Source organism: Trichoplax adhaerens, genomic scaffold, assembly GCF_000150275.1.
Source record: "Trichoplax adhaerens TRIADscaffold_10 genomic scaffold, whole genome shotgun sequence".
In the NCBI taxonomy this organism is placed as follows: Eukaryota; Metazoa; Placozoa; class Uniplacotomia; order Trichoplacea; family Trichoplacidae; genus Trichoplax; species Trichoplax adhaerens.
This window is the reverse complement of record NW_002060952.1, coordinates 170,879-196,574: the sequence shown is the minus strand read 5'-3', so window position 1 is coordinate 196,574 and position 25,696 is coordinate 170,879. Positions and strand designations below refer to the sequence as shown.

At 34.4% G+C, this 25,696-nt stretch overlaps 4 protein-coding genes across 4 annotated transcripts; 1 reads left to right on the top strand and 3 right to left on the bottom strand.

Moving 5' to 3' along the window:
• Positions 1-1,738: 1,738 nt before the first annotated feature.
• On the bottom strand, positions 1,739-5,331 carry TRIADDRAFT_59178 (uncharacterized protein; the record flags this gene model as incomplete). The annotated part of the gene is made up of 11 exons (XM_002115184.1): positions 1,739-1,864; positions 1,939-1,990; positions 2,167-2,223; positions 2,322-2,455; positions 2,539-2,628; positions 2,743-2,913; positions 3,037-3,111; positions 3,200-3,284; positions 3,687-3,710; positions 4,347-4,389; positions 5,205-5,331. The coding sequence occupies 11 exons, from the start codon at positions 5,329-5,331 to the stop codon at positions 1,739-1,741; spliced, it is 984 nt and encodes a 327-aa protein (XP_002115220.1).
• A 2,737-nt stretch (positions 5,332-8,068) lies between these two features.
• On the bottom strand, positions 8,069-14,793 carry TRIADDRAFT_59177 (uncharacterized protein; the record flags this gene model as incomplete). Its single annotated transcript, XM_002115183.1, has 13 exons — positions 8,069-9,278; positions 9,390-9,618; positions 9,707-9,863; positions 9,962-10,033; positions 10,219-10,277; positions 10,374-10,444; positions 10,650-10,725; positions 10,850-10,877; positions 11,118-11,174; positions 11,287-11,319; positions 11,432-11,497; positions 11,663-11,764; positions 14,632-14,793. The coding sequence occupies 13 exons, from the start codon at positions 14,791-14,793 to the stop codon at positions 8,069-8,071; spliced, it is 2,322 nt and encodes a 773-aa protein (XP_002115219.1).
• A 4,634-nt stretch (positions 14,794-19,427) lies between these two features.
• TRIADDRAFT_59176 (uncharacterized protein) lies at positions 19,428-21,048 on the bottom strand (the record flags this gene model as incomplete). The annotated part of the gene is made up of 3 exons (XM_002115182.1): positions 19,428-19,748; positions 19,841-20,146; positions 20,221-21,048. 3 exons carry the CDS (start codon positions 21,046-21,048, stop codon positions 19,428-19,430), a joined length of 1,455 nt encoding a protein of 484 aa, XP_002115218.1.
• A 2,860-nt stretch (positions 21,049-23,908) lies between these two features.
• TRIADDRAFT_59175 (uncharacterized protein) lies at positions 23,909-25,224 on the top strand (the record flags this gene model as incomplete). Its single annotated transcript, XM_002115312.1, has 3 exons — positions 23,909-24,035; positions 24,726-24,776; positions 25,013-25,224. 3 exons carry the CDS (start codon positions 23,909-23,911, stop codon positions 25,222-25,224), a joined length of 390 nt encoding a protein of 129 aa, XP_002115348.1.
• Between the last annotated feature and the right edge of the window lie 472 nt (positions 25,225-25,696).

Genomic DNA, 25,696 nt, shown 5'->3' with positions numbered 1-25,696 from the left:
TAAATCTTTCTAACCTTTTTATCTAACTACTTTTACTCTACAACTAGCTTGGAATATGTTATTCTAGTGTAATGGCTATCATAGTTAACTTGAATTTGTCATGCAATTTCTTGTATTAAGCGTGTTTATACGACGTATCTTATAAATTAGTTCATAGCAAATACTCGGCTATCTTTAACGCTAGCTTATAGTAGTAATGATAGTAAGATAAGTCTTTTTATTTTGAAAAAGCAACAGTAGATTCTAATATTGATCTTATAGCATGTGTTTGGTAATAAAATTTATTAACAATCAATCAGGTTGATCTCTTAGGTCGTTAGAATTTCTTGGCAATGATTATCCTATAAAGTTAATTGGTTGTACTTTTCAACACAGATATGCAAAGTGCTAAGAGCAATTTTGCTATCATTCCTGGACGGTTGCTATCTTTTACATTTGTATGTTAGTAATAAATGTTACTAACTTGAGCAATAGATGTTTTGTAAAGAGCTCAAAACTAATTTTATTACCCATATACAGTACTTATATAAAGTTTAATATAGAGGAGAAATTGGAGCATTGATAGATTCCATTGCTAATTTACATCGCAATGGGATTTCCTCTGACCACTCTGGTACAATAGTAATCTTTTACTTAAATAGTACAAATAATGTTGTTCATCTTTCGAGTAGTGTAAAGTAAGAACTAAGAACCCTGTTAGAGTAATAGTTTTATAATAAGCTTAAGAAAAGCTTATGCAGATAGCTTTTACAGTTTAATATGGAGGATAGATGGAGCATAGGTAGCTCAATTTAAAATTAACAGCGAGTTTTCCTACTTTTGCTCTAGCGCAATTGTGATCTTTATTGCACATAACCGGTATTAAAATGTTATTAATCTTTCAAGAGTAGAAAGTAAGATCCAATGGAGCAATAGATTCTTCGTAAAGAGCTTAAAACTAAGCTTATGCCGAAATCTTACAATTCCAGCTAAATTCGACAAGTTGAAACTGATAGACTAAATAGTAGTAGATTCCTGCTGTCGCTCTAGGCACCTTTTAAATGTTTCATCATGTTATAGATAAGAAAGATCTTTTATTTTTATATAAATACTGCACCTCCTTTATATCTACATGTCGACAAGCTAATGATATTTATTTCATTTCCATTTAAAATGTTCTGCACTCTTCAGTGCCTTCCAACTGCATATATGTACGCACACAGTAATCTGATACGTTAACCGCTTAAATTTGAATATCACAATTGTTAAATATAACAATCGAATAACAAGTAGTGACATAAAAAGTCATCGATTGAATTAATAGCATTATTCAATATTCATCTTATAATTTAGACTAGACATTATTTAACTTTTACCTGAGATTCAATAGTAGCTTGAAGTGATAATTTGAGTAACAAAACACAACTTTTAATTCTTAGTTATTTGTATTGGTTGTTAAGGAAAAATTACTATATTGTACAGTCTACATATCGCTTCTTTCCGATCATAGTAGAACTTATTAGAACTTACGTAATTATCATTCATTAAACGAAGATCATCGTACATACATACATCACTATTCATATACAAAAAAAGCCGATTTATCGATATACATAACGCAGATATAAATCATCTTTTGATTAGTGAACATATTCTATACGCAATTGCATACTATTGATGAAACACCATTAATTTAGCCTTCTTTACGGTAACATTTAGCTCGAGAAGACATACATACCGTATGGAATATTGAACATGCTTAGTCGCTTTTTTGTTTTTGTAGAAATTTTTGCAGTTTGGTGGGATAATCGGTAACAATTCCATCAGCTCCTAATCGGAACGCCCTACGAAAGTCATTTTCATCATTGAGCACCCACAGATATACCTATCGAAGAGATTTCACGTTTTAATTCAAGCAACTCTAATTTGCGCACTATAACTAAACAATTTCAGTTACACCTGTATGCCTCTGCGCTTTAAATGATTTATCAAGCTTGGCCTCATCAGTAAACTGTTAGTGAAGAGATACATATATTTATGTTATCAAAAATTTATTTAATTTTACTATAAATAGAAATTCTTTCTATTTTCTGTCTTTAGATACGAATAAACAGACTAATTACGTATAGTATACGATACAGACTATAATGGGTAATATTTCCATTGCCAGTTAATTGTAGAACTTACTAATCGATGAATTTGGCATAGGCACAACTTTTTATAGGAAGTTCTGGGTTTAAAACTCTATAAATATACATATTATCCAAAAGTAATGATAAAAGAGTTATTGAGTGTGCCCATAAACTAGATAGAGCAAGATTATTCAATAAGAGGTTACTCACTTTTTAACTATGCTTGGCATAATCACCTCAAAGTACGATTCTTTGATGGGAACAAACGGTAACAAACCAGTATAAAAAAGTAAAATTGTAATCACCACACGTCTCTTAGAGAAAAATGTTGGAACTTCAGGATTCTAAAGAGATATTTTAATTGAAGATTAAAACAAAGGTTGATAACGCTATCATATTATTCAATAAAACCATTTATTGTATGTACTTGTAAGTATAATTTTTGCAAAACGACATCATTTGCACTTCCCCAAATGGTTATGTTTTCTCTCTTGTACTTTCTGATTAAACAGTCCGTCTACAAAGCAAACATTGAGTATTATCTGATATCGTACGTAGACTAATATAATGTCGTCCAATAGTACATTATAACAAGTCTCAATCAATTATAATTAAACTCATTCCTGATAACCTGAATGATTAGCTTTTCATCGCAAACTTTGAGGTCCATATTAATAGGAGTATTCGCAAATGCATCAAACACTTCACTTAATAGCGCTATTTTTCGATCGCTACGATCACCATAGCACCAATCATCTTTTGTGAAAGTAACTTTCAGAGGAGGTTCAAGCATCGGTAAATCCTAAGGTTTATTACTCGTTAATTACGTATGTTTGCAATGGTAAGTGTTGGATAGGATAGAATTTTACTGTTATCAGTTTAATGCAACAAGTATTAGATTAAGATGTATAGCTCGCTATTTTACCTGATAATCAGTTTGATTAACATATATTGCTTTTTGGCAAGATCTTGAAAGATAATCATCATGTGATACCACTACCTAAAAGTAGTCAAATAATTAAGTAATGAGAAATAGATTTGATTAAACTGTAGACCGTTTATTAGCAACTTAAGTAGCATTTTGCAACCTGTCCATCTTTTGTGATGTGTAGATCAATCTCCAGCATGTCAGTATCACAATCGATTGCACTGCAAAGCAAAGATAAAAACCATCTGTCAGACAGCATAAAGGATAGTTATGAATTAAATTTTTAAAGATAAGGTTGTAAGAGTTTTACTATAAAAATTCTAGATACTATATGTTTTACAGTATAGCTGTATCTGTGTCGGATTTATATCACTATTAAACGTTTAGTAGTGGTATTAAGGAGTATACCAATTATCAACTGCAATCGCTCGCTACTCTATACACATTATATTAACTAACTCGGCTGTTTGTCCTACATTATCGTATTTTATATTGTTTTGGATAATCATCCCATCTACGTATACGCGTACTTTTCAATATTCACCATACTTATTTTTTTAGCTTGAATATTGCTAATGAGCGATTATAGATTTTTAAAAATAGGAAATTAAACATCTGATAGAAGCATATTCATTGTCAATGCTTACATTTTAGCTATCAAACGTAATAATCTACATAAAAAATTGATTAGAATTATTTATTTAATATCCTTATTAGATACTCTTGCTTGCTTTAGTGCTGTTTACAAATACTATAAATTAGATTAGAGAATATCGCATTAACATATACGATAATAGTGCAACGGCTAACATTCGATTTAGGTACATTTTCTTGGAAGCCCTCAACATCCCATATAGTAGAATAATATGAGATATGAGGCAGATGCGAGTATGTAGTATTCTTGGCCATTCTATATCAGATTATTATTCTTGTGTCTTGAATCAGTTTTATAATTCATAATCACTTTGTTGTCAGGTTGCCTGCAGAGCTGTAGATTTTACAGTAGTCGAACTGTTTAAATCAATAAAACTAATTCTAAGTCTCCTTAAAACGTACTCTTATTTTCGTATTATTTCCTAATTGTCACTATAGTTGGAAAAAAGAGAATCGACCACGATCCTGTCGAGTTTATTTTCATTACGATTGTTATCACTGTAGTCCAAGGTAATATAGTATAGGACACTAAAATTTCCTTTCAACAGCATTGTACGGTCTTGTAATTCGACAGCAAGAAATAGCATTACTAAGCAACTCTATAAATTAGAAGATATGCCTAGAAAAGATACGTATGATGGGAGGTTACTTACTGTTTAAAAGCAGTGATAGTATTCTCCAAGTTTTCAGCAGCACCTGATAAATAAATTGATTATTATATTACATATTAGAAGTTCGATCAAAGACTTGCAATCTATTCTTAGGTAAAGATGGTAGCATGGAAATTAAAGATTATACTACTAAGATACGAATACATAATAGGTATAATTTGATCGATACGCTAGCTTTTTAGGTATCTAGACATCTCATTGTATAAGAAGTACAGAGAATAGAGTAAACAGGGTAAAGTTGTAGAGACGCGTATACGGGATATCTAGATTTGCAGTCCACTCCTAGGTAAGATGACAGCATAGGAGCATAGAAATGGTTTCAAGCCTGAACTTAAGCATTATGCTACTAAGATACGAATACGTATTAGGTAGAACTTGATCGATACTTTAGCTTTCAGGAGTGTATATAGCATCTCGTTGTACAGTATAAGAAGCACAGAAGATTGCGTAAGCATAAGAATACAAGTACGCATTAGGTAGAGGTTGATTGATACTCTAAATTTCAGGTGTCTATGTATCTCGTTGTATAACAAGTACAGAAAATAGAGTAAGCAGAATCAATAAATGTATATCTGATTTATGATTCTTTCCGAGGTAAGTTGACAGCAAAGGAGTATAAAAGGTCTTTACGTATGAACTTAAGCGTTATGCTACTAAGATACGAAGATACATTAAAGTAGAACTTGATCGATACTCTAGCTTTCAGGTATCTATGCATCTCGTTGTATAACAAGTACAGAAAATAGTATCAACTGAATCAATCGATGTATATCTAGATATATCAGGTCTACATTATTTCTAGAAATAATTTACGAAATGCACAATATTGACCATGTTTACCTCCACGATGGCTAATATGCCTGCATTTAATTGCAGACTTTTTTTTACCATGTAATAATTGGGGATTGTATAAGAAGAAGGTAGAAGTAGCAATATAAGTGGATAAACCAAGGAATACATAAAACATGGCTCAGATTGCTAGATAGAACGAGTGATTCGATAAAAAACTTCTCATTGATCTTGTCGATGTTGCTGAGAGAAAATTGATTTTTGGTCATCGAATGGATGGATGGTGCAGTACTGTAGCGTAGAAGAGCCATGCGCGTTAAGGCCTAGGCATTCTAGTATAGTTTCATCTCTCTCATTAAAATAACTATAGACAGTATGAACCATATCAATGGTATCAAGCAGAGTATTGTGAACCTAGGATAGGATTGGGAAACGATACTACCCTGACCAAGGAATTACGAATCTTTCTCATAATCTCCTCTACTATATTAAAAATCGATTTTCTCACTTTTAGCAATGAAAATTGATTTATTGGAATAGAGTTCAAAGCTTAAACTTTTCCTTCAGTAGTAGCTATATCAAAGAGAGGAAAAGCGCAACAATATTGATGATATTTGAATTTATGTATTGATCTGCATAATAGATTACTATGAAAGCGATACTTTTGTATTGGTAGCAACTCGGAAAAATAGAGGATACGACAGTAGCATGCATAGCAGAACAATTTTAAGTGCTATAACATTATAATAAATCGCAATAATTAAGTATGAGTATTTATTGATTGTATCAATTTAAGGAAAATAAGGAGAAGGGATGGTAGATTGTTAATTATTATGAGCTTTTCGATTAATTTACATATGTTACTATTTGTACATTGGATTAATATTGAAATGAGTAACCATTAATTAGGATTATCCTGATTGTTGCAATAAATAGCAGTTGTCATACGCGTAGAGCTGTATATCAGTCTATTGATTAATTTTATCCTAGGCGCATATGGAAAATAGAGAAATTGAAAGATTTATCGTTCATTTTTCATAAATAGTAGTCATTGTTTAGTTAAGACCCTCGTCATATAAGCGAAATCTTTCCATATCTATTACTATCTATAAAATTAGATTAGAGTAATAAATTGGTAGCAATCAGCTAGGATTATATCGATAATTATAATCGTAATAAATGCCAGCTGTTATAACGTGATGAAATAGGTTGCACTGTATAAACTGAGGTATACAGTACACACAGCATAATGCACAAGGCAACTGCACTCTTATGTAGAGCAGTACGATGAAATCATTGACCCAGATCGAAGCTGAAAATTTAAATTCCCTTAGAGGCTAACTCAAAATGAACTCAATGAAGCACTTGCGAACAATCTTGACTGCTAAGGCAAAAAGTAAAATGAGACCGAATGCGAATTGACGGCGCTTATTTATCCACAAGTCAATGGATTGTTAGCAGAGCCAGACGTGCTAAATATTTTCTACTGTAATTACAGTACATACATCATTAAATAAAGTTGAGTCTTAAAGTGTTCCATGTGTCAACTTAAGTTGTACTCCTTTCAAGAAAGGGATTGTCATTCGCAACTCTGCGCCCTATTTACTTTTACTATATTTACCGTCACGTCGTAAAATTTAACCAAGAATTAATTTGCCGCCATGATTTTTATCCTAGTTTCAATTATATTATTGCTGTATCACGGGTCACAAGACAAGGTCAAATAGACTTTACTGTACAAATTTTAGTACCCTAAATGGTCTTGCAGCCCAACTCATACTGTAATATCAATATTAGAAATCGAATAAAAGAGAGTACAAAATACTGATGACCCATTCGTATCATAGTTATTCGGAATATAACGAGTAGATAGACGAATACCGTTGTCACAAATGGTGACTTATAATACAAGAATTTTCTTTTATCAATTGTAAGATAAGTTACAATAAAGAATTAGTACTATCACCGTAATAGTCAATCAGAAATAGTTATTAATAGTAATAGAGCAAAACAGTGTACTATTCAATGAAAGTACATTATACAGTACTCTTAATATAGTGACAGTAGATAAAACAGCAACATAACTTCAAGTTTAATCAATGTGTGGTGAAGTATCTGGTCATCATATTCTTATATAAATCATATTACAAAAAAACACTTGGTAAAATCAGCATTTTAAGATAGCAAGAAAACATGTACATAAGACACAATCCTTCACCAAACATGATCGGCGACACTATTAAGTTTAGCGTAAAGTAGCAAAATTTTTTGAACTATGTAGCGCTGATACACAGTATACAACTAAAATGATACACCCGATAGATCTTTTACCGTATCGGCAGACAAGAAAATCGTATTAATTATGCAGATATACTTTACAAGAATTGAAAATGGGCGATATTTTATAAGAGAATTAATAAACAGAATTTGTCACCGCCATTAATTTTGCCAATATTATTATTATTAAACTGGTGGATTATACATAGAAGATGGATCATTATCGTAGATACTGTTTTGTTCGATTATCCTTATTGGACTATATTATTAATCCATTAGATAGACAATACGATTTCATTGAATTTTTCACAGAATAATACGTTAAGTGGTCTTAGTGGAAATACATATGACTAAATGCATCAACGAAAAATTACGAAATCGACATAAAATATGTTGTAAGATTTGTTCATAATATACAGTGTACCATATTATTTAAAGATAGATTCATAAATATCAACATTATGGAACATACACTCGAAATTTTCAACCAAGAGCTAACGAAGAATAGGGTTAAAATATTATTAACGATGAATTTACATGTCACGTATAATACAAAATTTCAATTCCTTTTGAAAAGTAAATCGCTAATGTGCTTTCTTCATTCAATACTTTAAAATCATATAGGTTATATGGTCGAATTAATTAGATGTCGATCGATCATCTCTTGAATCTGGCTTAGTACCTCTAAAGCCAGGATGCAAGGAAGATGTTATTGGAATAGTGTTCAAAGGATTAACAGGATCTTCACCTGAGGGCGGACGTATTCCATAACTTGGCTGACTATGAGTTGATACTGAATTTGCAGTAAGTTGCAATTGATCCAGGCTTGAAACGCCCACCGGTTTATTACTAATTCCACCCGACATTCCAGGTGCTGATAATCTTGGTGACATACCGTGTATCATACCGGGTATTCCATTTTGATGTGCTGAAGGACTCTGAGATATGCCTGAACTTAAACCGCCAAATAATATCGGGCCTGCTTGCTCAAATTTTCGCATATCAACCGAATAATTGGTAGAGTTAAGAGCACTACCTAGTTGGCCACTATAGCCTGATACACTAGGATGCTGACTTAAGTAGTAAGCGGTTGTTGCATCTATCCCATATTGTGATAGTGAACTATTAGCAGTAACTAAATTAAAGTGCCTTTGGTCAATGTATGGAGATTGCTGTGGTACATTCGCGTTCGATGCATGTGCAAATTCTGGAGACTGTAATGGGTGTTGATTAAACATATTTCTATATAACTGATTCATTTCTAATTGATTCATTAACGGATTCGTATTTGAGGAGATATCAGGCCCATAAGCAAAATATCTTTCTGCAGTATTAATTTCTCTTAGTGCTCCAGTATTGTGACCCATACTGAGCCTGGGGACCGAATCCGCCCTTCCGCTGTCCATGATATGACTAGCGGAAGCTTTTAAACGACTACTTTCTGATCCACTAGAACGCGCTCTAGGCGATGGATTTCTAACGTTGCGCTCAGCTTGATTTATGTGATTGCTACCAGGTCTAGTGTGTTCTAGTAGCGGGCTTCCTCTATTTTTAACAAAGCTACTTTTATCGCCTTTCTTAGAATCTAATTCCTTGTTCACAGAGTCATTAATTGGCTGGGCTTGAGTAGCATCATTTCCGTGATCTTTCACATATGAATCACCTTCAGATTTTTTATCATCTTGTAAAGTGTCTTTTTTCGTTGTATTTCGATTTTCATTCTCTGATTCATTTTTGATGGCGGTTGTACCTGTAGTAGAGCCATTAATGGCTTCAACATCAGGAGAATGTGAGGCCTTACTGGGTGACTTGGTTTCCGATCGTTTGGAAACTTGGTCGGCATGAACTCTGATTAAAAATGATGCAGTACAATACATGATCGAGTCAGTAAATGAAAAGATAAAATTGATAACTTACTGTATTAAAATAATTTTTAGTATTGTATTTTATACAGCATACCTACTAAGATTACCCCAGTTGCCTCCACTTGGTCCGGAATTGTTCATCGATGTTACTTCTTCTCTTTTTACCACTGAAGGTAAATTTGGAGATTGATACGGACTACTACTACCATAGTTACCGATCGATCTTGTTCCAAGAATAGAACTGGTACCTGAAGTCATGTCATACGAAGAACCTACTTGTCCGTTTTGTGTAGCAGCTCCGGGTGCATTTGGAAACGAATAACCTATAAATGTATTTAACCTGGTAAGTGTGATTTAAAAAATAGCTACTAATTATACTATAATAAAAGTTACTCATGATTTAGTTACAACCTGGATACACAGACAATCCAAGAGGAGGAACGACTGAATCTTTAACTTGAGATTGTAATGTATATCCCGGTAAATTTGTTGCACCATCATATCGGCTAGATGCTATGGTATGGATAGAATTACTACTAGCAGGGTCTTTATTATTATCTGTTCGATCCTATATAAATAAGTTTTTATGTTATTATAAAGCGACATTACTTACTGTAATATACGGATAAATTATAATTTGGTATTAATATTATTATGAAAACGTACTTTCTCCTTTAATTTCTCTTGTAAAATTAAGCGAGCAATTTTAACATGGGCATTACACCATTTTCCCGATATCTGTAAATAATGATATAAATAGATAGGGTTTAACGGTGTGCATTGCCATAATTCACGTTTACATATAATTTTTGAATGATAACACTTGGTAATATTTAGGTTTACCTGCCTAAGAACTAAATAAATACTATTATATCATCCAATTATATGTGTGGATACGACTGATGTTAGAAATAGTCACATACCTGACTGTCTAAGTCACCAATTCGTCGAACAGGTGTTCTTATCGCCCGTAGCCCTTGATCTGTTAGTATGAAGCAGTAGCAAATTAAAGTTCGCATGGTATTATTACATATTCGAAATAGTTTACGCGTACATAAAATATCTGTCTTTGAATTACCGTTCTGCGTATGCGCTTCTCCCTGTTCACGATTTAAACCATGATTTTTGCTACGCAGGCTATTGCTATCACTAGAATTATAATCAATTGTTGATTTCAATTAATCAACAAATGAAATAGTTACAAACTAAAAAACTAGTAGACAATAATAGTAATGCTACCGATCGATAAAGAATAACTATACATTGGAGTGACAGAAAAATTGAAGGTTTATTTATTACAGATATAATAGCGGCAAGATTTAAGTCAAAAATATTCTGTAGCGGTTTTACTTACGCAGATGAATTTCCAATAATGCTTGCTACGCTCAGCTTGCCAGAAATATTGGAATTTGTTTCTGATAGAAATTCTCCTGTAATGCATAAAAGTATTAAATAAATTAACTAACGTTTGCTATGTTCTATATAGTAAATGTGAACTATTCTATTGATGCATTTATCAAATACATGCTTGTAGCGATTAAATTTAATTCGCACCTTTCAAGATATGACGTCCTTCCTTGTTCTATTGATTGAATTGCATAGATAAAATATACAGTGTCAAGCGAAAACTTTTACTGCTGACAAATATAACTCGATAAGGACTGATTATTGCAGTTAAAAGAAAACATTTTGAATAGTTTTATATTCTAGTTGTACATTAATGCTAATTCATTAAGTAGGATGATAACAAATTTTAAAGCCAAAGAACCTATTCATTCTATAATTAATTGATAATCTGGCGTAATGTGTAGAAGAAACTTACAGACTTATTCATATCCCGATATGATATGGTATTCAGGTTTTCATCTTCATTTTCGCACTATATATGTATATATATATATATATATTGTGAAAATGAAATTTTAGTTTAGCACTATTGGAGTAGCGTTACATTTTATGACGATTTATCTTAAATAAGAGTTAAAAGTAACCTTATCATCTCCGGAGGAAACCGATGATATTCCCTAAGTATTTAAATAATTATCATTATTTATTAGTATATTATTATTATCATCAATGTATGAATGAATCGCAATTTATTTCAAGTTAAGCTTTATAACATTCTGTACGACTAACATCGTCGTCAACCAATTTTAACGCTAATACAGATGAATTAGAATTGTCGGGACTACTTCTTGATATCTATTTGAATAATCGATGGAGAAGAATTAATGTTAAACGCCTTACACAGCTACAATTTTAAGAATGATGGCAATTGGTCAATTTGAAATATATAAACCTCTTAATCACTCCAGTTAACATTAGGAATATACGGTATACAGTTATCGATTACCCTTTCATGTATACCTTATATCGTTTTCTTGTTCTCCTTTTTCTGGTATGTAAACAATTTTCTTTCATACCTCTCAGATTCCTATTACGCTGATGGTTATCAGTAGCTACTCTCGCCTACATTGAAATAGAAAAGAAATTTTTTTTAATAATACGATCAATATTGTCAACTACGTGCGCGTCATCCAATGTTGTAATTAGCGAGAATGTGTGATTATGCCAGTCGCATACTTCTTGTCCGTAATTTGGCTATCAATGCTATAACAAAATTTTTAATCGTTGCAAAATGCTCTCTTGTCTTAGTATTGAAGAGTTGTCCGCGAAGCTACAAGTTCAAAATTGTAGCCGGTAGCTCACAACTTCATATGACTGATGAGATGCTTGTTAAGCCAATTTTTTTCCTGTATCAATTATTCCAACAATTGATATTGATGATGATGTTCATATATCAAGACTCAACTAGATGGGTGTAATCATCGGTACTGATCTGATGAGTACCTACGAGATTGCGGTTAGCGTCTAAAATGCTCATCTATTTATTTTATTGTAACGTAACATATAGCAAGTACACTAAATTGTTTTTTTTTGCATCTTTGTACGATAATGTAATACGGCGTAACATGTCAATCCCATGTTTCAGCATTTATCAGAGTTGTTGCAACATGATTGTAGATAATAGTAAAGTATGATGTAGAGTGACAATCCATTTGAAGGATGTCGGTGTTAACATCATGATGGTAGATAGCTAGGCAGTGAAGAACGAACTACTTACACTGTCCTTACTATCCATTTCCATTATCGTCCCATTCTACTAGAATGAACAGTAAGAAAAACCATTACGTATTCTACAGAATGCATCATTGGTCGTACACCTTGATAGATTTATTCCAATCTCTATACGCGTGTATGCGACATGTACAAGCCGAAAGGGTTCCCACAAAGCGTGAGTCAACGACAAGGCAGTGTGTTCTAACATTTATAATAATATTATGATCAAGCATGTCGATGAGAGATTGGCACCGAAGGAGGAATTGTATCCGTTAGAAAGATGTCAACTGTAACATGTGCTCTACACCGCACGGGCCCTTAGTTATAACCCTTTCCTTGAAGAGTGTATATTGATTGTTATTATGATGATGATCCATCATCAAGTGTACATATCAATTATACAGTACGTGAGAGACTTATAGTCCAACTGACGTGAGGAACGTCGTCACAGACAAACGCAGAAACTATGAGATACGAATTCTACCATTGGAATTTTAAGCTAATACACAGTTACCGTTGATTCATCTGATCCACAGTTGCCTAGGCATCAGTTGATGGTCGTCCCTGACTGTACCGTATAGTCCTTTAATTACTGTACTTGTTTCCATTTACACTACTTTAGGACGTGATTGCATCCCTTGAAGATTGTCATTTTTGCATCCATTTGTACAAAATTGATCGGCCATGCATGATTTTAATAAGTAGGGATAATAAGTGAGTAACTTTCTACAATAACAGATCTATGTGTCGAGGAAGGTTGATAACGATTGATCTTTTTGGAGCATTTTACTAGTAGCTATGCAAGAAAAGGGATCGCCATTGTCCACTCCACATTATAACACCCGTCATACTCTACCGTACCGTACTGGACCGGACTGGACTGGACTGGACTGAAAGTACACATTATTAACGGACGTGTCGTGACACGAGTGAAAGTACGATACAAACGCCTGAGTTGCGTGACACCACTACATTGATCTTTAGTCACTTGACTTTAGTCTCACTTCTATCACGATGACTTTGACGGGTCGAGCACAGTGTGTGATCACTACAGTCTCTCTCTCTCTCTCCATACATAGTGTAGTGGCAACGAACTAGTGTCATCACACCATACCAGCAATGACTTGTAGTACGGTTCACTTCTCTAGTCTGATGTACAATAATGTCATTGAAAGGGGAAGGTGCTGTAAACTGTTTAATCCATTGGCCAAGTAATGATACAATTGGTATTACATTGATCATGTTGTCCAACAGCCTATGATAAAGCACTTCTAAGGTTGGCAAAAATCACTTCTCCATGGAAAAAATTTTCAATGTCTGTCTAGCGAAATCAGTGCTTGAATACTATAGCACCAAATACCGCATCAATAAGCAAGAATGTACTAGGGTAATGACAATATACGAATAATCTTGCAAAATGGAATGAACTACGGGTCTAGTTTACAAAATGATTTGTACAACATAAATTCTACTTTGAAAATTCATTGACAAGATACGGTATAGCAGTGGAAACTAGCCAGTGACACTGAACGAGTTGATATTACAAGTAGTGTCTTTTTAGTCACTTTCCAATGTGCAGTCTACAGTCATTATAGCACAAATGAAAGCAAAGGCCAAAATAGAACCTCATTTGAAGAATGATTTTGAGACATGATATACGCGAATTAATCAATTAGCCACATTCCTTTCTCATTTTCATTTGTGACAGGATTGACTATCAAATTTACTACTTTATCGAGTACACAAGTCTAGCACATGAATATCTCACATTCTGTCGACAAATGTTCACGAATTGTTTAACGCCGTACGGGCATGCAAAAGTAAAATAATCACCACGGTTCCACGTATGCAGTAGTTTGACTGCATGGAAGCGGTATCCTCTTTCGATTTGTGTATAGTCGTTCATATTCACATTCTTTCCATCATGTATAAAGTAATTATTAGTACTACTCGTTAGTAACACTCCAATCATGACACTATCAGTGAACAAGCGTATCGATAAACTGTACAAGGTAATGTGAATACCGGTGATGCTATACTTTCAATCGCTACTCCATCTTGAAAATTCATACCGTACGACGTCAGTATTTTACAGTCATGTTCAACATGATTGCAAGTTACATTGGATGGCAAAAATGGTGACGGATGAAAGTCTTGTAAGTTACAATAGGCTATTTTATTTATTATTATTATTACAAGCAATCGATTTATCTTACCTCCAATGCTGTGACGGAAGAGTATGAGGAAATTGCGAAACCATCGATAATGTCTTCCTCACCGGAACTACTCGAATACGTCGGGCGCTTATATGTATTATAGTTATTTCCACTACGATGATGGTCGCCTCTACCATCGTTGATTCCCATTTTGTTGGACATGGTTTAGTGGCTTGAGTTAGCAAAAGGATGACTGACAACTCTCTTTATCTGTCTGTTGTAATACAGGGCTAAATGGGTGATTGTGATAAGCCTTTTTGTAATACGTGCAATTTCAATTCCACAAGATGGTTAATTTCACCTTGAGAATAATCGTTATTAGACGCGACTAGGATAGCGAAATAGGTCTATGAAGACTTGTGGCGTATTGAAGTCAATTAGGCAGCAATAAAGGATAACGTTGTTGTAAAAATGTTGAATTGTCTTTTCTCCTTGATTCATAAGCCGGCAACTTGAGTATGAAGAGGTTTTGTAGTTCAGCAAATGTATGACTTGGCCAAATTAGTCGATTAAAGTTGAGTACAGTTTATAAAAACTGAGCAAACATTGGTTAGCAATACAGCTAGCAGGATTGGGCAACAAACAGAAAGACAAAAAAAAAAAAATTCAATCATCAACGATGATGGCTAAAAATTCAAGCTTACAAGAAAGATTGCACGATCGCGTCATGTACAGTAGGTTATTTACTTAAGTAGATAATTTGGTTTTATTTTCTGCTATCACGATAGTGTTGTTCACCTTCTCCAAGCATTGATAACATGGCAGCAGAAAATAAATGTTTCAATACCTGTGGCTGAATGAAAATGTTGTCCTCAAGGCTCAAGCTTTTACCGTCCAAACTCTTCTTCTTGACAGTCTGTTCATTGGCCAGTGATAATTTGATGGATTTGGAGAAAACAATAGATTTGAAATGGATTCGCACAGTCGCAAACTAGACTCTGGTCTAAAACTAGTTGGAGCTACAGTACGTGTGTACTCTACTCGACAGTACTTTGTCGTGTGGTATTCAAGATGTGTCAGTACTGTACACTGTACTGGATGCCAACCGCTGTAGTGTGTACATTCACTGCATTGTACAACACGCACACGACTAGACCAAACGGACCATAAACTGACCAAGGTGCACTCCAGACGTCCGTATTCACATCGATCGGACAAAATGGATTGAATGCAATGTACTGTACAGTACAGTACTGCTACAGTGTTCTACAGTACTTGTTATTCTATTCTACAGTATTGAACAATACTGTACTCTAGAGACATTTGGACTTTCTCATCAAACTCTACCGTACCGTACCGAGCGTGACGGCAACCGTATCCAAATGAAATTTATAGAAGAGAGCAGCAAATGAACAATCGAGTCTTGAACAATTTTTTTATTCCCTTCCTACTTGACTTTAAAGATGAATAAAGGTAAAAATATAGCATGCGTAGGCCAAGCCACTGATGTACATGGACAGTACCTAGTAGTACTGGCCTACTACACATCTAGAATGTTTGTGGCAAAATTGAAGCTAAATAGTAGTCGTACCTTTAGACTTTCCTCAAGAACGGGAGAGGAAAATGATCGACTTTGAACGGCACTCGTTCAAAAGGCTCACTCAAAAGCATTCTAATTCAGTGGTCAGGGACTGAGGGAAAAGCTAGATTTTCTCTTACATGTCTCTGGTATAACCCTAACACTCACTACTCAGTATCATACTGCGGTATGCTTGAAATTATTTCATTCTATTTTTGTTCTGTAGTAGAGAAGTTACTCTACATTGTACGCGTTACTATCAATTCATTAATAATTAATTAATTAATTAATTAATAACATACACTCTACTGCACTCGAACGGTATCTACTGCAGCGGACTGTACAATATTGTAATCGATTCTCCTCTCGGACAATTTGAACAGATACCGTACGATACAGTTCGAGATTTGCACTCGCGCTCATGTCATGCATATGATAGTATTCCTCAAAGGACTCAAGCATGGTTGAAAGAGAAAATTCTCTTACTAGTCTCTGGCAATACAGTATAGGTATAAATAATACACCATTTTAAAAGTTTGACCTTACTGCGCTTTAATATGGGCCTCTACGACTACTAGGTTTATGGACCATTTTTATGGCTCTAATCAGAGGGTACAAACTTTGACGTGTAGTCATGGAATAACAATACCAGGAAACTACAGTATAATCCCTGACAATACCATGATTATACTGTACAGTACATTGTACTGTGCAATAGACAGTATGTACGGTACAGTGTACTGCACCAGAGATCGTTAAAGTAAAGTACTGCCAATAAAGCATTTGCTTGGCTAGCCAAACTTGTCTAAGTTAAGTTAATGCATGCAGCCATGGACTACTAGAAGAAGATTGTTATGTATGATAGTCATTGATAGATCGACTTAGAACGTCTACTCATTGACTGAAAAATAAAATTGTAGAAGTTCCATCTAGCCCAAACTACGGCTACTGTATATATACATAAATATCATAACGGAATACGACTTTGATTTCTTAACGAAGGGTGCCATGGAAAAGAATCAGATTGTATATATTGGTATTTCACTTGTGGGAAGGCAACCCAGAATTGAAAGTGGACTCCACGTTTCAGCCTACTTTGCAATGTCTAACCTGGTCTTGCGTGATTGACACTAGTATCGCCCGGGAGAACATAACGAAGATCTTCTTTTAGTCTTCTTTTAGTAATTCAAGACAATGTAAAATAGAATTCGATGGGCCCAGACATGAACTTACTGATAGATACCATGAACTTTTACAAATATACTGTACTTGGTATATTTCTAAAAGTCCATACCATATCGGCGTACCGTACGCGTAGAGTCAGCTAGTCGTATAAGCCTCTAAAAATTACTTTTGATCGTTTTGAGTAGTGAAAGTAAACGAAAGAAAAATTGTAATTAACTTGCAACTTGGGCGGATGCCTTTTAAACTTGTAGTATAATGCGTCATGCAGTCGGGAACCTTTATAGTAGCCCTGGTACACTATACGCGTACGGAAGATCATTCTAGTTATACGGTAAATGAATTAATACGCCGTATTTGGCAAGCGACGCCATTAAGAGGCCAAGGCTGGTAACTGGCTGAGTAGCAGTAGCTCCGTATTATTATGTCCTAACAGTAATAGCTGAATATTCGAAGAACTTTATGTAAGGTGGCGGGGACTACTGCACAGTTATAACTTATTGAGTTCAGTCACGCTTTGTCAACTAAAATATCGTCCTAACCTGTAGTGGAGTCAATCGTATTATTCCATACCCAAATCAAAATCATTTTCAATCATTATATGTAGAAGCGCTTTTATTGATCAAATAAGGATATCAAAAGAGTCGCTGCGGATTAAATAAAATTAAATCAAAGTAGAACAAAGTAAGGCCTTTTATAACGCAATCTAATCATTCCTTGTTCCATTAAATGCCAGCCTAGTTCCTAACAATAAGTAAACCCTGAATTTTAGCCCTAATAACAGTTCACGTATCAAAATATTGAAAAAGCGGTAAACTAATTTCCTTTTCCCGTTCGATTAGGACACTGCTTTATGTAATTTAGATTGGTTGCATTACTGCACACTAACACTCTCTGAATTTTGCACTGTAAGTTTATCTGCAGGAAATAAGAGTCCGAATAAAATGAAAATGAAAGCAAAAAGCTTTTGACAAGAAGGCATCTAAGTAACTGCATTGACTAAAATAGGAGCTTTGGAATCGTCTGTTGCGCATTTATTTGCAGTAAGTATGAGTTAACTGGTTATCTTCTATGCATGGACTGTTTTAAATACGCATTATAATCAAAGCCCAGAAACAGTAAACTGCTTAATAACTTCGATTAAATATAATTACTCAGAGTGGTAATAAGGAGACAATCTGAAAGTAAAAGCCTCGTGTTTGTCAAAATGACAAAGCTGAAGGATTTATCGCCAGTCAAAAAGATGGTTAACTAAATAAGGTGTGATTTAAAAATATCGCTATTATTGCCGAATTAGTCGGTCAGAGATTAAAGGTTAATTGGGATTACTACTGTCATTTTAGTCTATATCAAACGAGTGTTAATCAGCTTTTAGTTGCATGTAGTGTAAATTTATATTAATGATTCACTCCATACATGCTGATAAGTACCAAGGTAGAATAAAATGGAGGTAGATTACTATTAGTATGGCTATTTTAATGCAATATCTAAACAATTGAATTACATAAAATGAAATCATAAGTATTGTATTTCTATTTTATAAGACATACTACTGTCATTTGATATAAGCATAATATATAAATATATATTCTGTAAGTGCATTATGCTGGTGAGATATTTATATTCATTATATAATTCTCGAGATGATATAAAAGCGATACTAATTTATCCTATAAAATGCTTTAAAAGCCAGAAATGAAATAGAAAAAAATGAATTAAGTGAGTATCTTGGTATTTACATTGAGGTACAGGTTGTGATTACCTTTGTCCTGGTTTACCGATAGCTACCATTGTATTACATTCACTGAGATATTATTATGACTAACTTAATTTATAACTCTTCGCGAAAATTATTGCCCTAGTTATTAATATTATATTACACTGATTAATTAGAAAGATTTACATATTACACTAAAATCCAAAAGCATATTAAAAAATTTAGCAAGAACTGCAATATGATACAAATGGGTGCTTATGCAATAGCATATTATCCATAAAGAAAATGATGAAATAAACACCAGTAAAATCATATACTGTATATTGAAAATATTATATTGAGTAGGAAAGTGTAGATGTTGGACGTCCATTCAACCAATTATCTTCTTCGTTTCCTTCCTAATTTGGAAAGCATTCCCGTCTTTTTGCCTTTACCCTTTCTTCTCTTCTTGCGTAATTTTTCTTTTTTCTTCTGTAGCAATCTACGTGCTTTAAATGCGCGATAATAAGTTTGAATTCTTATGGCAGCTCTAGCCATTGCAGCCATTTGACGTTCTGCGGCTTCTGCTGCTTCTCTAGCTATTCGTCTCTCTTTCATAATAGCGTCATATTCTTCCTTTAATGTTTTAAACTTTCCTTCTATTGCTGCTAGCTGAGCCTTTTCTTTAGTGTAAACTTCTTGTATTTCTTCTATTTCATTCTACAATTTTTAATTTAAAATTAATTATAGGTACTTTAATTTATACATTTTTAATTGCTTCTTATAATGAACAATTTTAACAGTTGGCTAACCTGTCTTTCTGACATATCTTGATCATACTTTTGAATCCAGTTTTCCACTTCAGTCTCAAGTTTATATTTTTTCTTTCTTAAATTAAGTTCGGATTCTCTATGAGTAAGCGTTATTGTTGCTAATGTCTGGCGTATATTAGCAATGTCATGTTGCATTTTGGAACGTCTGCCTTCGGAATTTTTTGTATCGGCTGCTTCTTGTTTAACAGCTTCTGATAATGTGCGCCTATTCATTTCTTCACTATATTTTTCTATGCTATGAAGATCATTTTTTAAGCGACGGATGATCTCGTTCCGCTTTGACACCTACAGATTAAAATATTAAAAAAAAAATTAAACTCTCTTGCTACGCTTACGTGAATGAGCATTATCAAAACTACCTCTTCATCTCTATCCTCTACAGCTGCATTTAATTCTGCTTCTAGCATTTTTATCACTTCACCGGCTTTTCGTTCACTCTGAGTAACATGAGCGAGGTGTTGCTCCTTAATCTTTTCTTCATTAGGTGTAGTTAGTAGCTTACTTAATAGTATGGCCTTTAGTTCGACCATTGTAGCGATGAGATCACCAGTTTCTTTTTGACGATTGATTGCGATATTTTCAGATTTCAACGCATCCACTGCAGTGGGATTGTTGGAGAAGTGACGAAGCAGAGTCCTACATGAGTGATAAATTTGCCCTTCTAGAGTTTGGAGATAATTATATTGACCTTTAAATCTTTCCTTGTCACTAAGGTGGTGGACATCAGCGGTGTCTTCTCCACGATCACTATGTGAAGTTGCTGAACTAGCACGGCGGGTTGTTGTTTTAGATACTCCAAGAGAGAAAAAATCAGTTCCTGTTACATTTTTTAATTCTGTCCAAATATCCATGTATTTAGTAAGAAGTTCTTTATGCGCTTCTAAACAACTAGTTAGTTCAGTGCCAAAGCTTACTGAAAATCGATCTAGGTTCTCTATTGCATATTTGCATAAACTGACAATTTCTACTCTCTTAATTCCTTCTGAAATCACTGCCAAGATTCGTTGTCCCTCGACGGAAGTTAATTTCTTTTTGGCCGGGTCTAGGATTCTCAAGACATCACTTGGTATGGAGGATGCTTTGCCATGATTACCTTTACTTACTAGAATTCCTCCGACATTGTGAGTCTTTTTCAACTTTCGGAAGGTGGCAAAGTCAATGGAGCCAGAAACCGTTGCAATATTCATTGTAATATCTAGTTTGCTGTATTTGCACCGTGAGCTAAACGTTGATTCAAGATTATGATAATAAATTAGTGTTTATCTGTTTGGAAATGGTCGTTTCCAGGGAGAAAATTGTTTCAATCTTTCGTTCGTATATCGCGATGGGTTGTCAAGATCAGCTGTCGAATTTTGGTATCAAATTTCAACGTGTATAGTGAAAGTTCTGGTTAAATGCAAGTAATATCCATAAAGAAAATAGAGTAATCCTCAATGCTCCCTTAACTTATGCGGCGTTAATGAAATGATTACTTGTTGAGACGGAAATTTTTGAATTAATAGCTGGCTAACTTAAGCGTGTTCAGCCAAATATTCAATAATTTTTCAAAGTAGTTGTACTATTTGATGCTTGAACGTTGTGGCAATAAGGGTCTACCCTAAACTGCATAATAAGGTGTAGTATCTAAAATTTATTTATTAACTGCACCACAAGCCCTATATGATATGCCTGTACAGCAGGGCACAGCGAGATATTCTTGTATACGATATTCCTCCAAATTGACGACTTTGACTGCAAATTGTTGTTTAGCGTTTGTGTCCTTTCTGTCGCTATAGTAACCGATCCTACGTGTAGTACTCCACCGCCTATTGTTTGCACTCCGTCACTTTAATAGTATTTCAGTATACTATCCTATACTGTAGCATATGATACAGTGCCTCGTATGAACAGTCTACTCCATGTCGGAACAGTGTTAACGGGTCGGCTGTCTGTAATGGCGTAAGCCAGATAACTTGCCTTATACTGTATCTCTTTACTACTGTAGCCATGCAATATAAAACATTATTAACTTATGCAGTATTTCATGTACAAAGGCAATCTGGCCGGTTGTGCTAGTCCATGGTTTCCCTCTTGGTACGATATAAAAATATATATATATATGTTACGTATATACAAGTATTACAATATACAGTATAGATAAACTGTCTTACTGTACGAATACTAATATGGCTGTATTCCAAATTCATATACAATATCTCATCGCATATTATATTTTGGGAATCATCTACAGCACTGTAATGCTTGCATATGCGGACAACACTGGTCTCGACTCTGGTTTGTCTTTTAAATATTGAAATTGAAATCATGAAATAATGTATAAGTTAATAGGTTTTATGCTGCCCATTCCAAATTCGTATATCTTACAGTATATTCTATTTTGCAAGTCATCTACAGGATGATAATGCTCTGCATATCCAAAATTTAGCCTTTGCTTGTCTCTCTTTTAGTACTACAGCTACACCGAATAAGTGTGTGTACAGTACAGTATTATAATGCTTGCATATCCGAACAACCCTGGTCTCGGCTCTGGTCCGTGTTTTTCAAATTGAAATTGAAGATCAAGACCAGACCAGACCAGATGATGAAGATCTTGATGCTACTAAATGAACACTGGTGTCCCAAATTGAGCCTTTGCATGCCTCTTTTAGTACTACAGCTACACCGAGTGAGTGTATGTACTGTACAGTAGTATAATGCTTGCATATCCAAACAGCATTAGTCTCGACTCTGGTCCGTATTTTTCAAATTAAAATTGAAGATCAAGGCCAGCCAGATCATGAAGATCTTGATGCTACTAAATGAACACTGGTGTCCAAAATTGAGCTTTTGCATGTCTCTCTTAGTGCTACCGCTACACCTAGTGAGTGTGTATACTGTACAGTAGTATAATGCTTGCATATCCAAACAGCATTAGTCTCGACTCTGGTTCGTATTTTTCAAATTGAAATTGAAGATCAAGGCCAGCCAGATCATGAAGATCTTGATGCTGCTAAATGAACACTGGTGTCTAAAATTGAGCTTTTGCATGTCTCTCTTAGTGCTACAGCTACACCGAGTGAGTGTGTGTACTGTACAGTAGTATAATGCTTGCATATCCAAACAGCATTAGTCTCGACTCTGGTCCGTATTTTTTAAATTGAAATTGAAGATCAAGGCCAGCCAGATCATGAAGATCTTGATGCTACTAAATGAACACTGGTGTCTAAAATTGAGCTTTTGCATGTCTCTCTTAGTGCTACAGCTACACCGAGTGAGTGTGTGTACTGTACAGTAGTATAATGCTTGCATATCCAAACAGCATTAGTCTCGACTCTGGTCCGTATTTTTCAAATTGAAATTGAAGATCAAGGCCAGCCAGGTCATGAAGATCTTGATGCTACTAAATGAACACTGGTGTCCAAAATTGAGCTTTTGCTGGTCTTACTTTTTTAGTCTACTGTACTGTATAGCTGCACCGAGTGAGTGTGTGTAGTGTACAGTGTACAGTACAGTCTTTTGGCTGCTACAGTACTGTAAAGCAGTCCCATACTGTACACTGTACACTGTAGACTCGGACCACCATGGTCAATAGTGTGGCGTATGGTTGCAGATATACGATATAGTTGAAATGACCAGCAAACTAGCCGCCTTGATGTTTTTAGTATGATTGGCAACCATTTCCGGTCCCGCTTTCTTTTTAGTTGAGATTTTAGCTGCTCATGTAGTACTCAACACTACATGTAACAGTAAGCGCATTAGGTAGGATTGTGGAATGGCTATGAAAGAAGTGGCCAACACTGGTGTTCCCATCCAGTCCGTGTACTTCAAGGCCATCTCGACATAATTTATCCTTCCTTCATGTTATAAATAATCATTTAATCAACCTAGCCAAAGTTATTTTTTACTTTTGAGTAATCTCTACCCCTCCTCTGAGCATCCTAGAGTTATACGAGCGATGAGAATGAAAATCCACTGCTTATAGCGTTATACTATAGAGGATTCCTTGCTCACTTTCCATGGTTATTGATTAGTTTTGTCAGGTCATCTAGAACTATTGTAGCTAGCTGGATGGGCAAACGCTATTACTGCGATTTCTGTGAACGCTATATTACAGATAGTGTTGAAATTAGGAAGAAACATAGGAGCAGTTTCCAACATCAGAGGCTTACAAAGTTACATTATGATTCATTTAGGGGTAAGTTAGTGTCTCATTATGGTCTTGACTTATAGTTAATAACTCCATTGTTATGGCAGGTAACTTATCATGCAAGGACTAGATACGACTCGGTTATACTTTGTCATTATTGATCGCTTCTACTCCTGATTTTTTACAATGCCTATTTCTAGATGCTGCACAGCTCCTTAGCAGTCAGTCAATGAAACCTCATAGCTTTATTGAAAACTCTCAAAATAACAGTCCATTCCAATCGTATTACGGAATACGTACGTAAAAGATGCCTTATATAAGAATTATCGCTATCTTGCAATATGAATGCTATCAAAGTAGACCAATTCTCCTTTAGTGAGCGAACACGAATAGCATCCACTTACTGTACAATGTAGTTGAGCTATTCTTCAATTGCAAATTAGCTTGATATTGCATTGCCTTATCTAGTTTTTCAAATATCACCTTGGATTCTACTTGCAGTTTACCAATATACACTGCTGATATTGACTGATCAGTATATTAGATATAACTATAAATGCAATATTAAAAGACTGTTTTTAAGTGCGCGTAAGTTCTAATGGAATTGATTGCGTTTTATCGTACCTGATCGCATTAAATACTAACTAAACAGTTTGAAAGGCCATTACTGGATAACTTTATTAAAGCTATTTAGCTCTTTTGCTTGGTATAATAATTTGACTCTTATTGATTCTTTAGCTGATATTTCTCGTCAGTGGCAAGGACAGACTTCAGCAAGCGGTGCAATAGGTAATACATCAAACCAACAATTTTACTTTACTATTAATAGAATGAATTTCAGCTTATCAAACTACGATAGATAAAAATCTAGAAGTATAACAAATCAACTACAGCAAGAATATATCTTGCTATAATTCTAAAAAGGTTCTCAGTAGCAAAGTACTGTCGTTCTAGTTACGCGTATACTTCAGATTCGTCGAATAATTATCATTATCTTACGCGTTATCATAACTCGTTTTATGTAGACCAAGCTGAGACACAAGCAATCGTCGATCAATGGATGACCAATGTTCAAATTAGAAGAAGTAAAGAGAATTCGAAGCGAGGAGAAGCTAAAGATACTTCGATTCCAGTAGCATTACCGCCTGTAAATGATCTTCCGCCATCACTTAAGCCGGCATCATTTAGCCTTACAGATGACGCGTCCTCTTTGCATACCATAGAGTGGGGGAAATAATTTATTTTCAAATATATCTAAATTTTTGTCTGTATTACATGATCCTTAAAGCATTTCTAAAATAATAGTGATAATTTATGAGCATCGTTACTGTAAATAGAAACGAAAGAATTCGATGGTAAACTTATGTACAAGCTGACTGATACTTGAATTTCAGATGGTAAATTCTACGCTTGAATTGCAATGTTATAATAGTTACATCATTTATTTAGCTTGACCTTTTAGAAGTACTAAAACTATTCAGATTGTTGATATGTTTCATGAAATACCAAAAGGGTTATTCGATCGGATGAATAATTATTTTCCTCGCTTTATACTTTACAAGTAACCGACAAAAAATTGATGTTGCAATCTACTTAGCATTTACTTTTATCATGCATCTGTTGTCTGCACGTAAAGATTTTCATTCCATGTTATTAAAGCGATAAAATCTCAATATAAGAATGACAATTGCATGCAAGCCTTATTAATT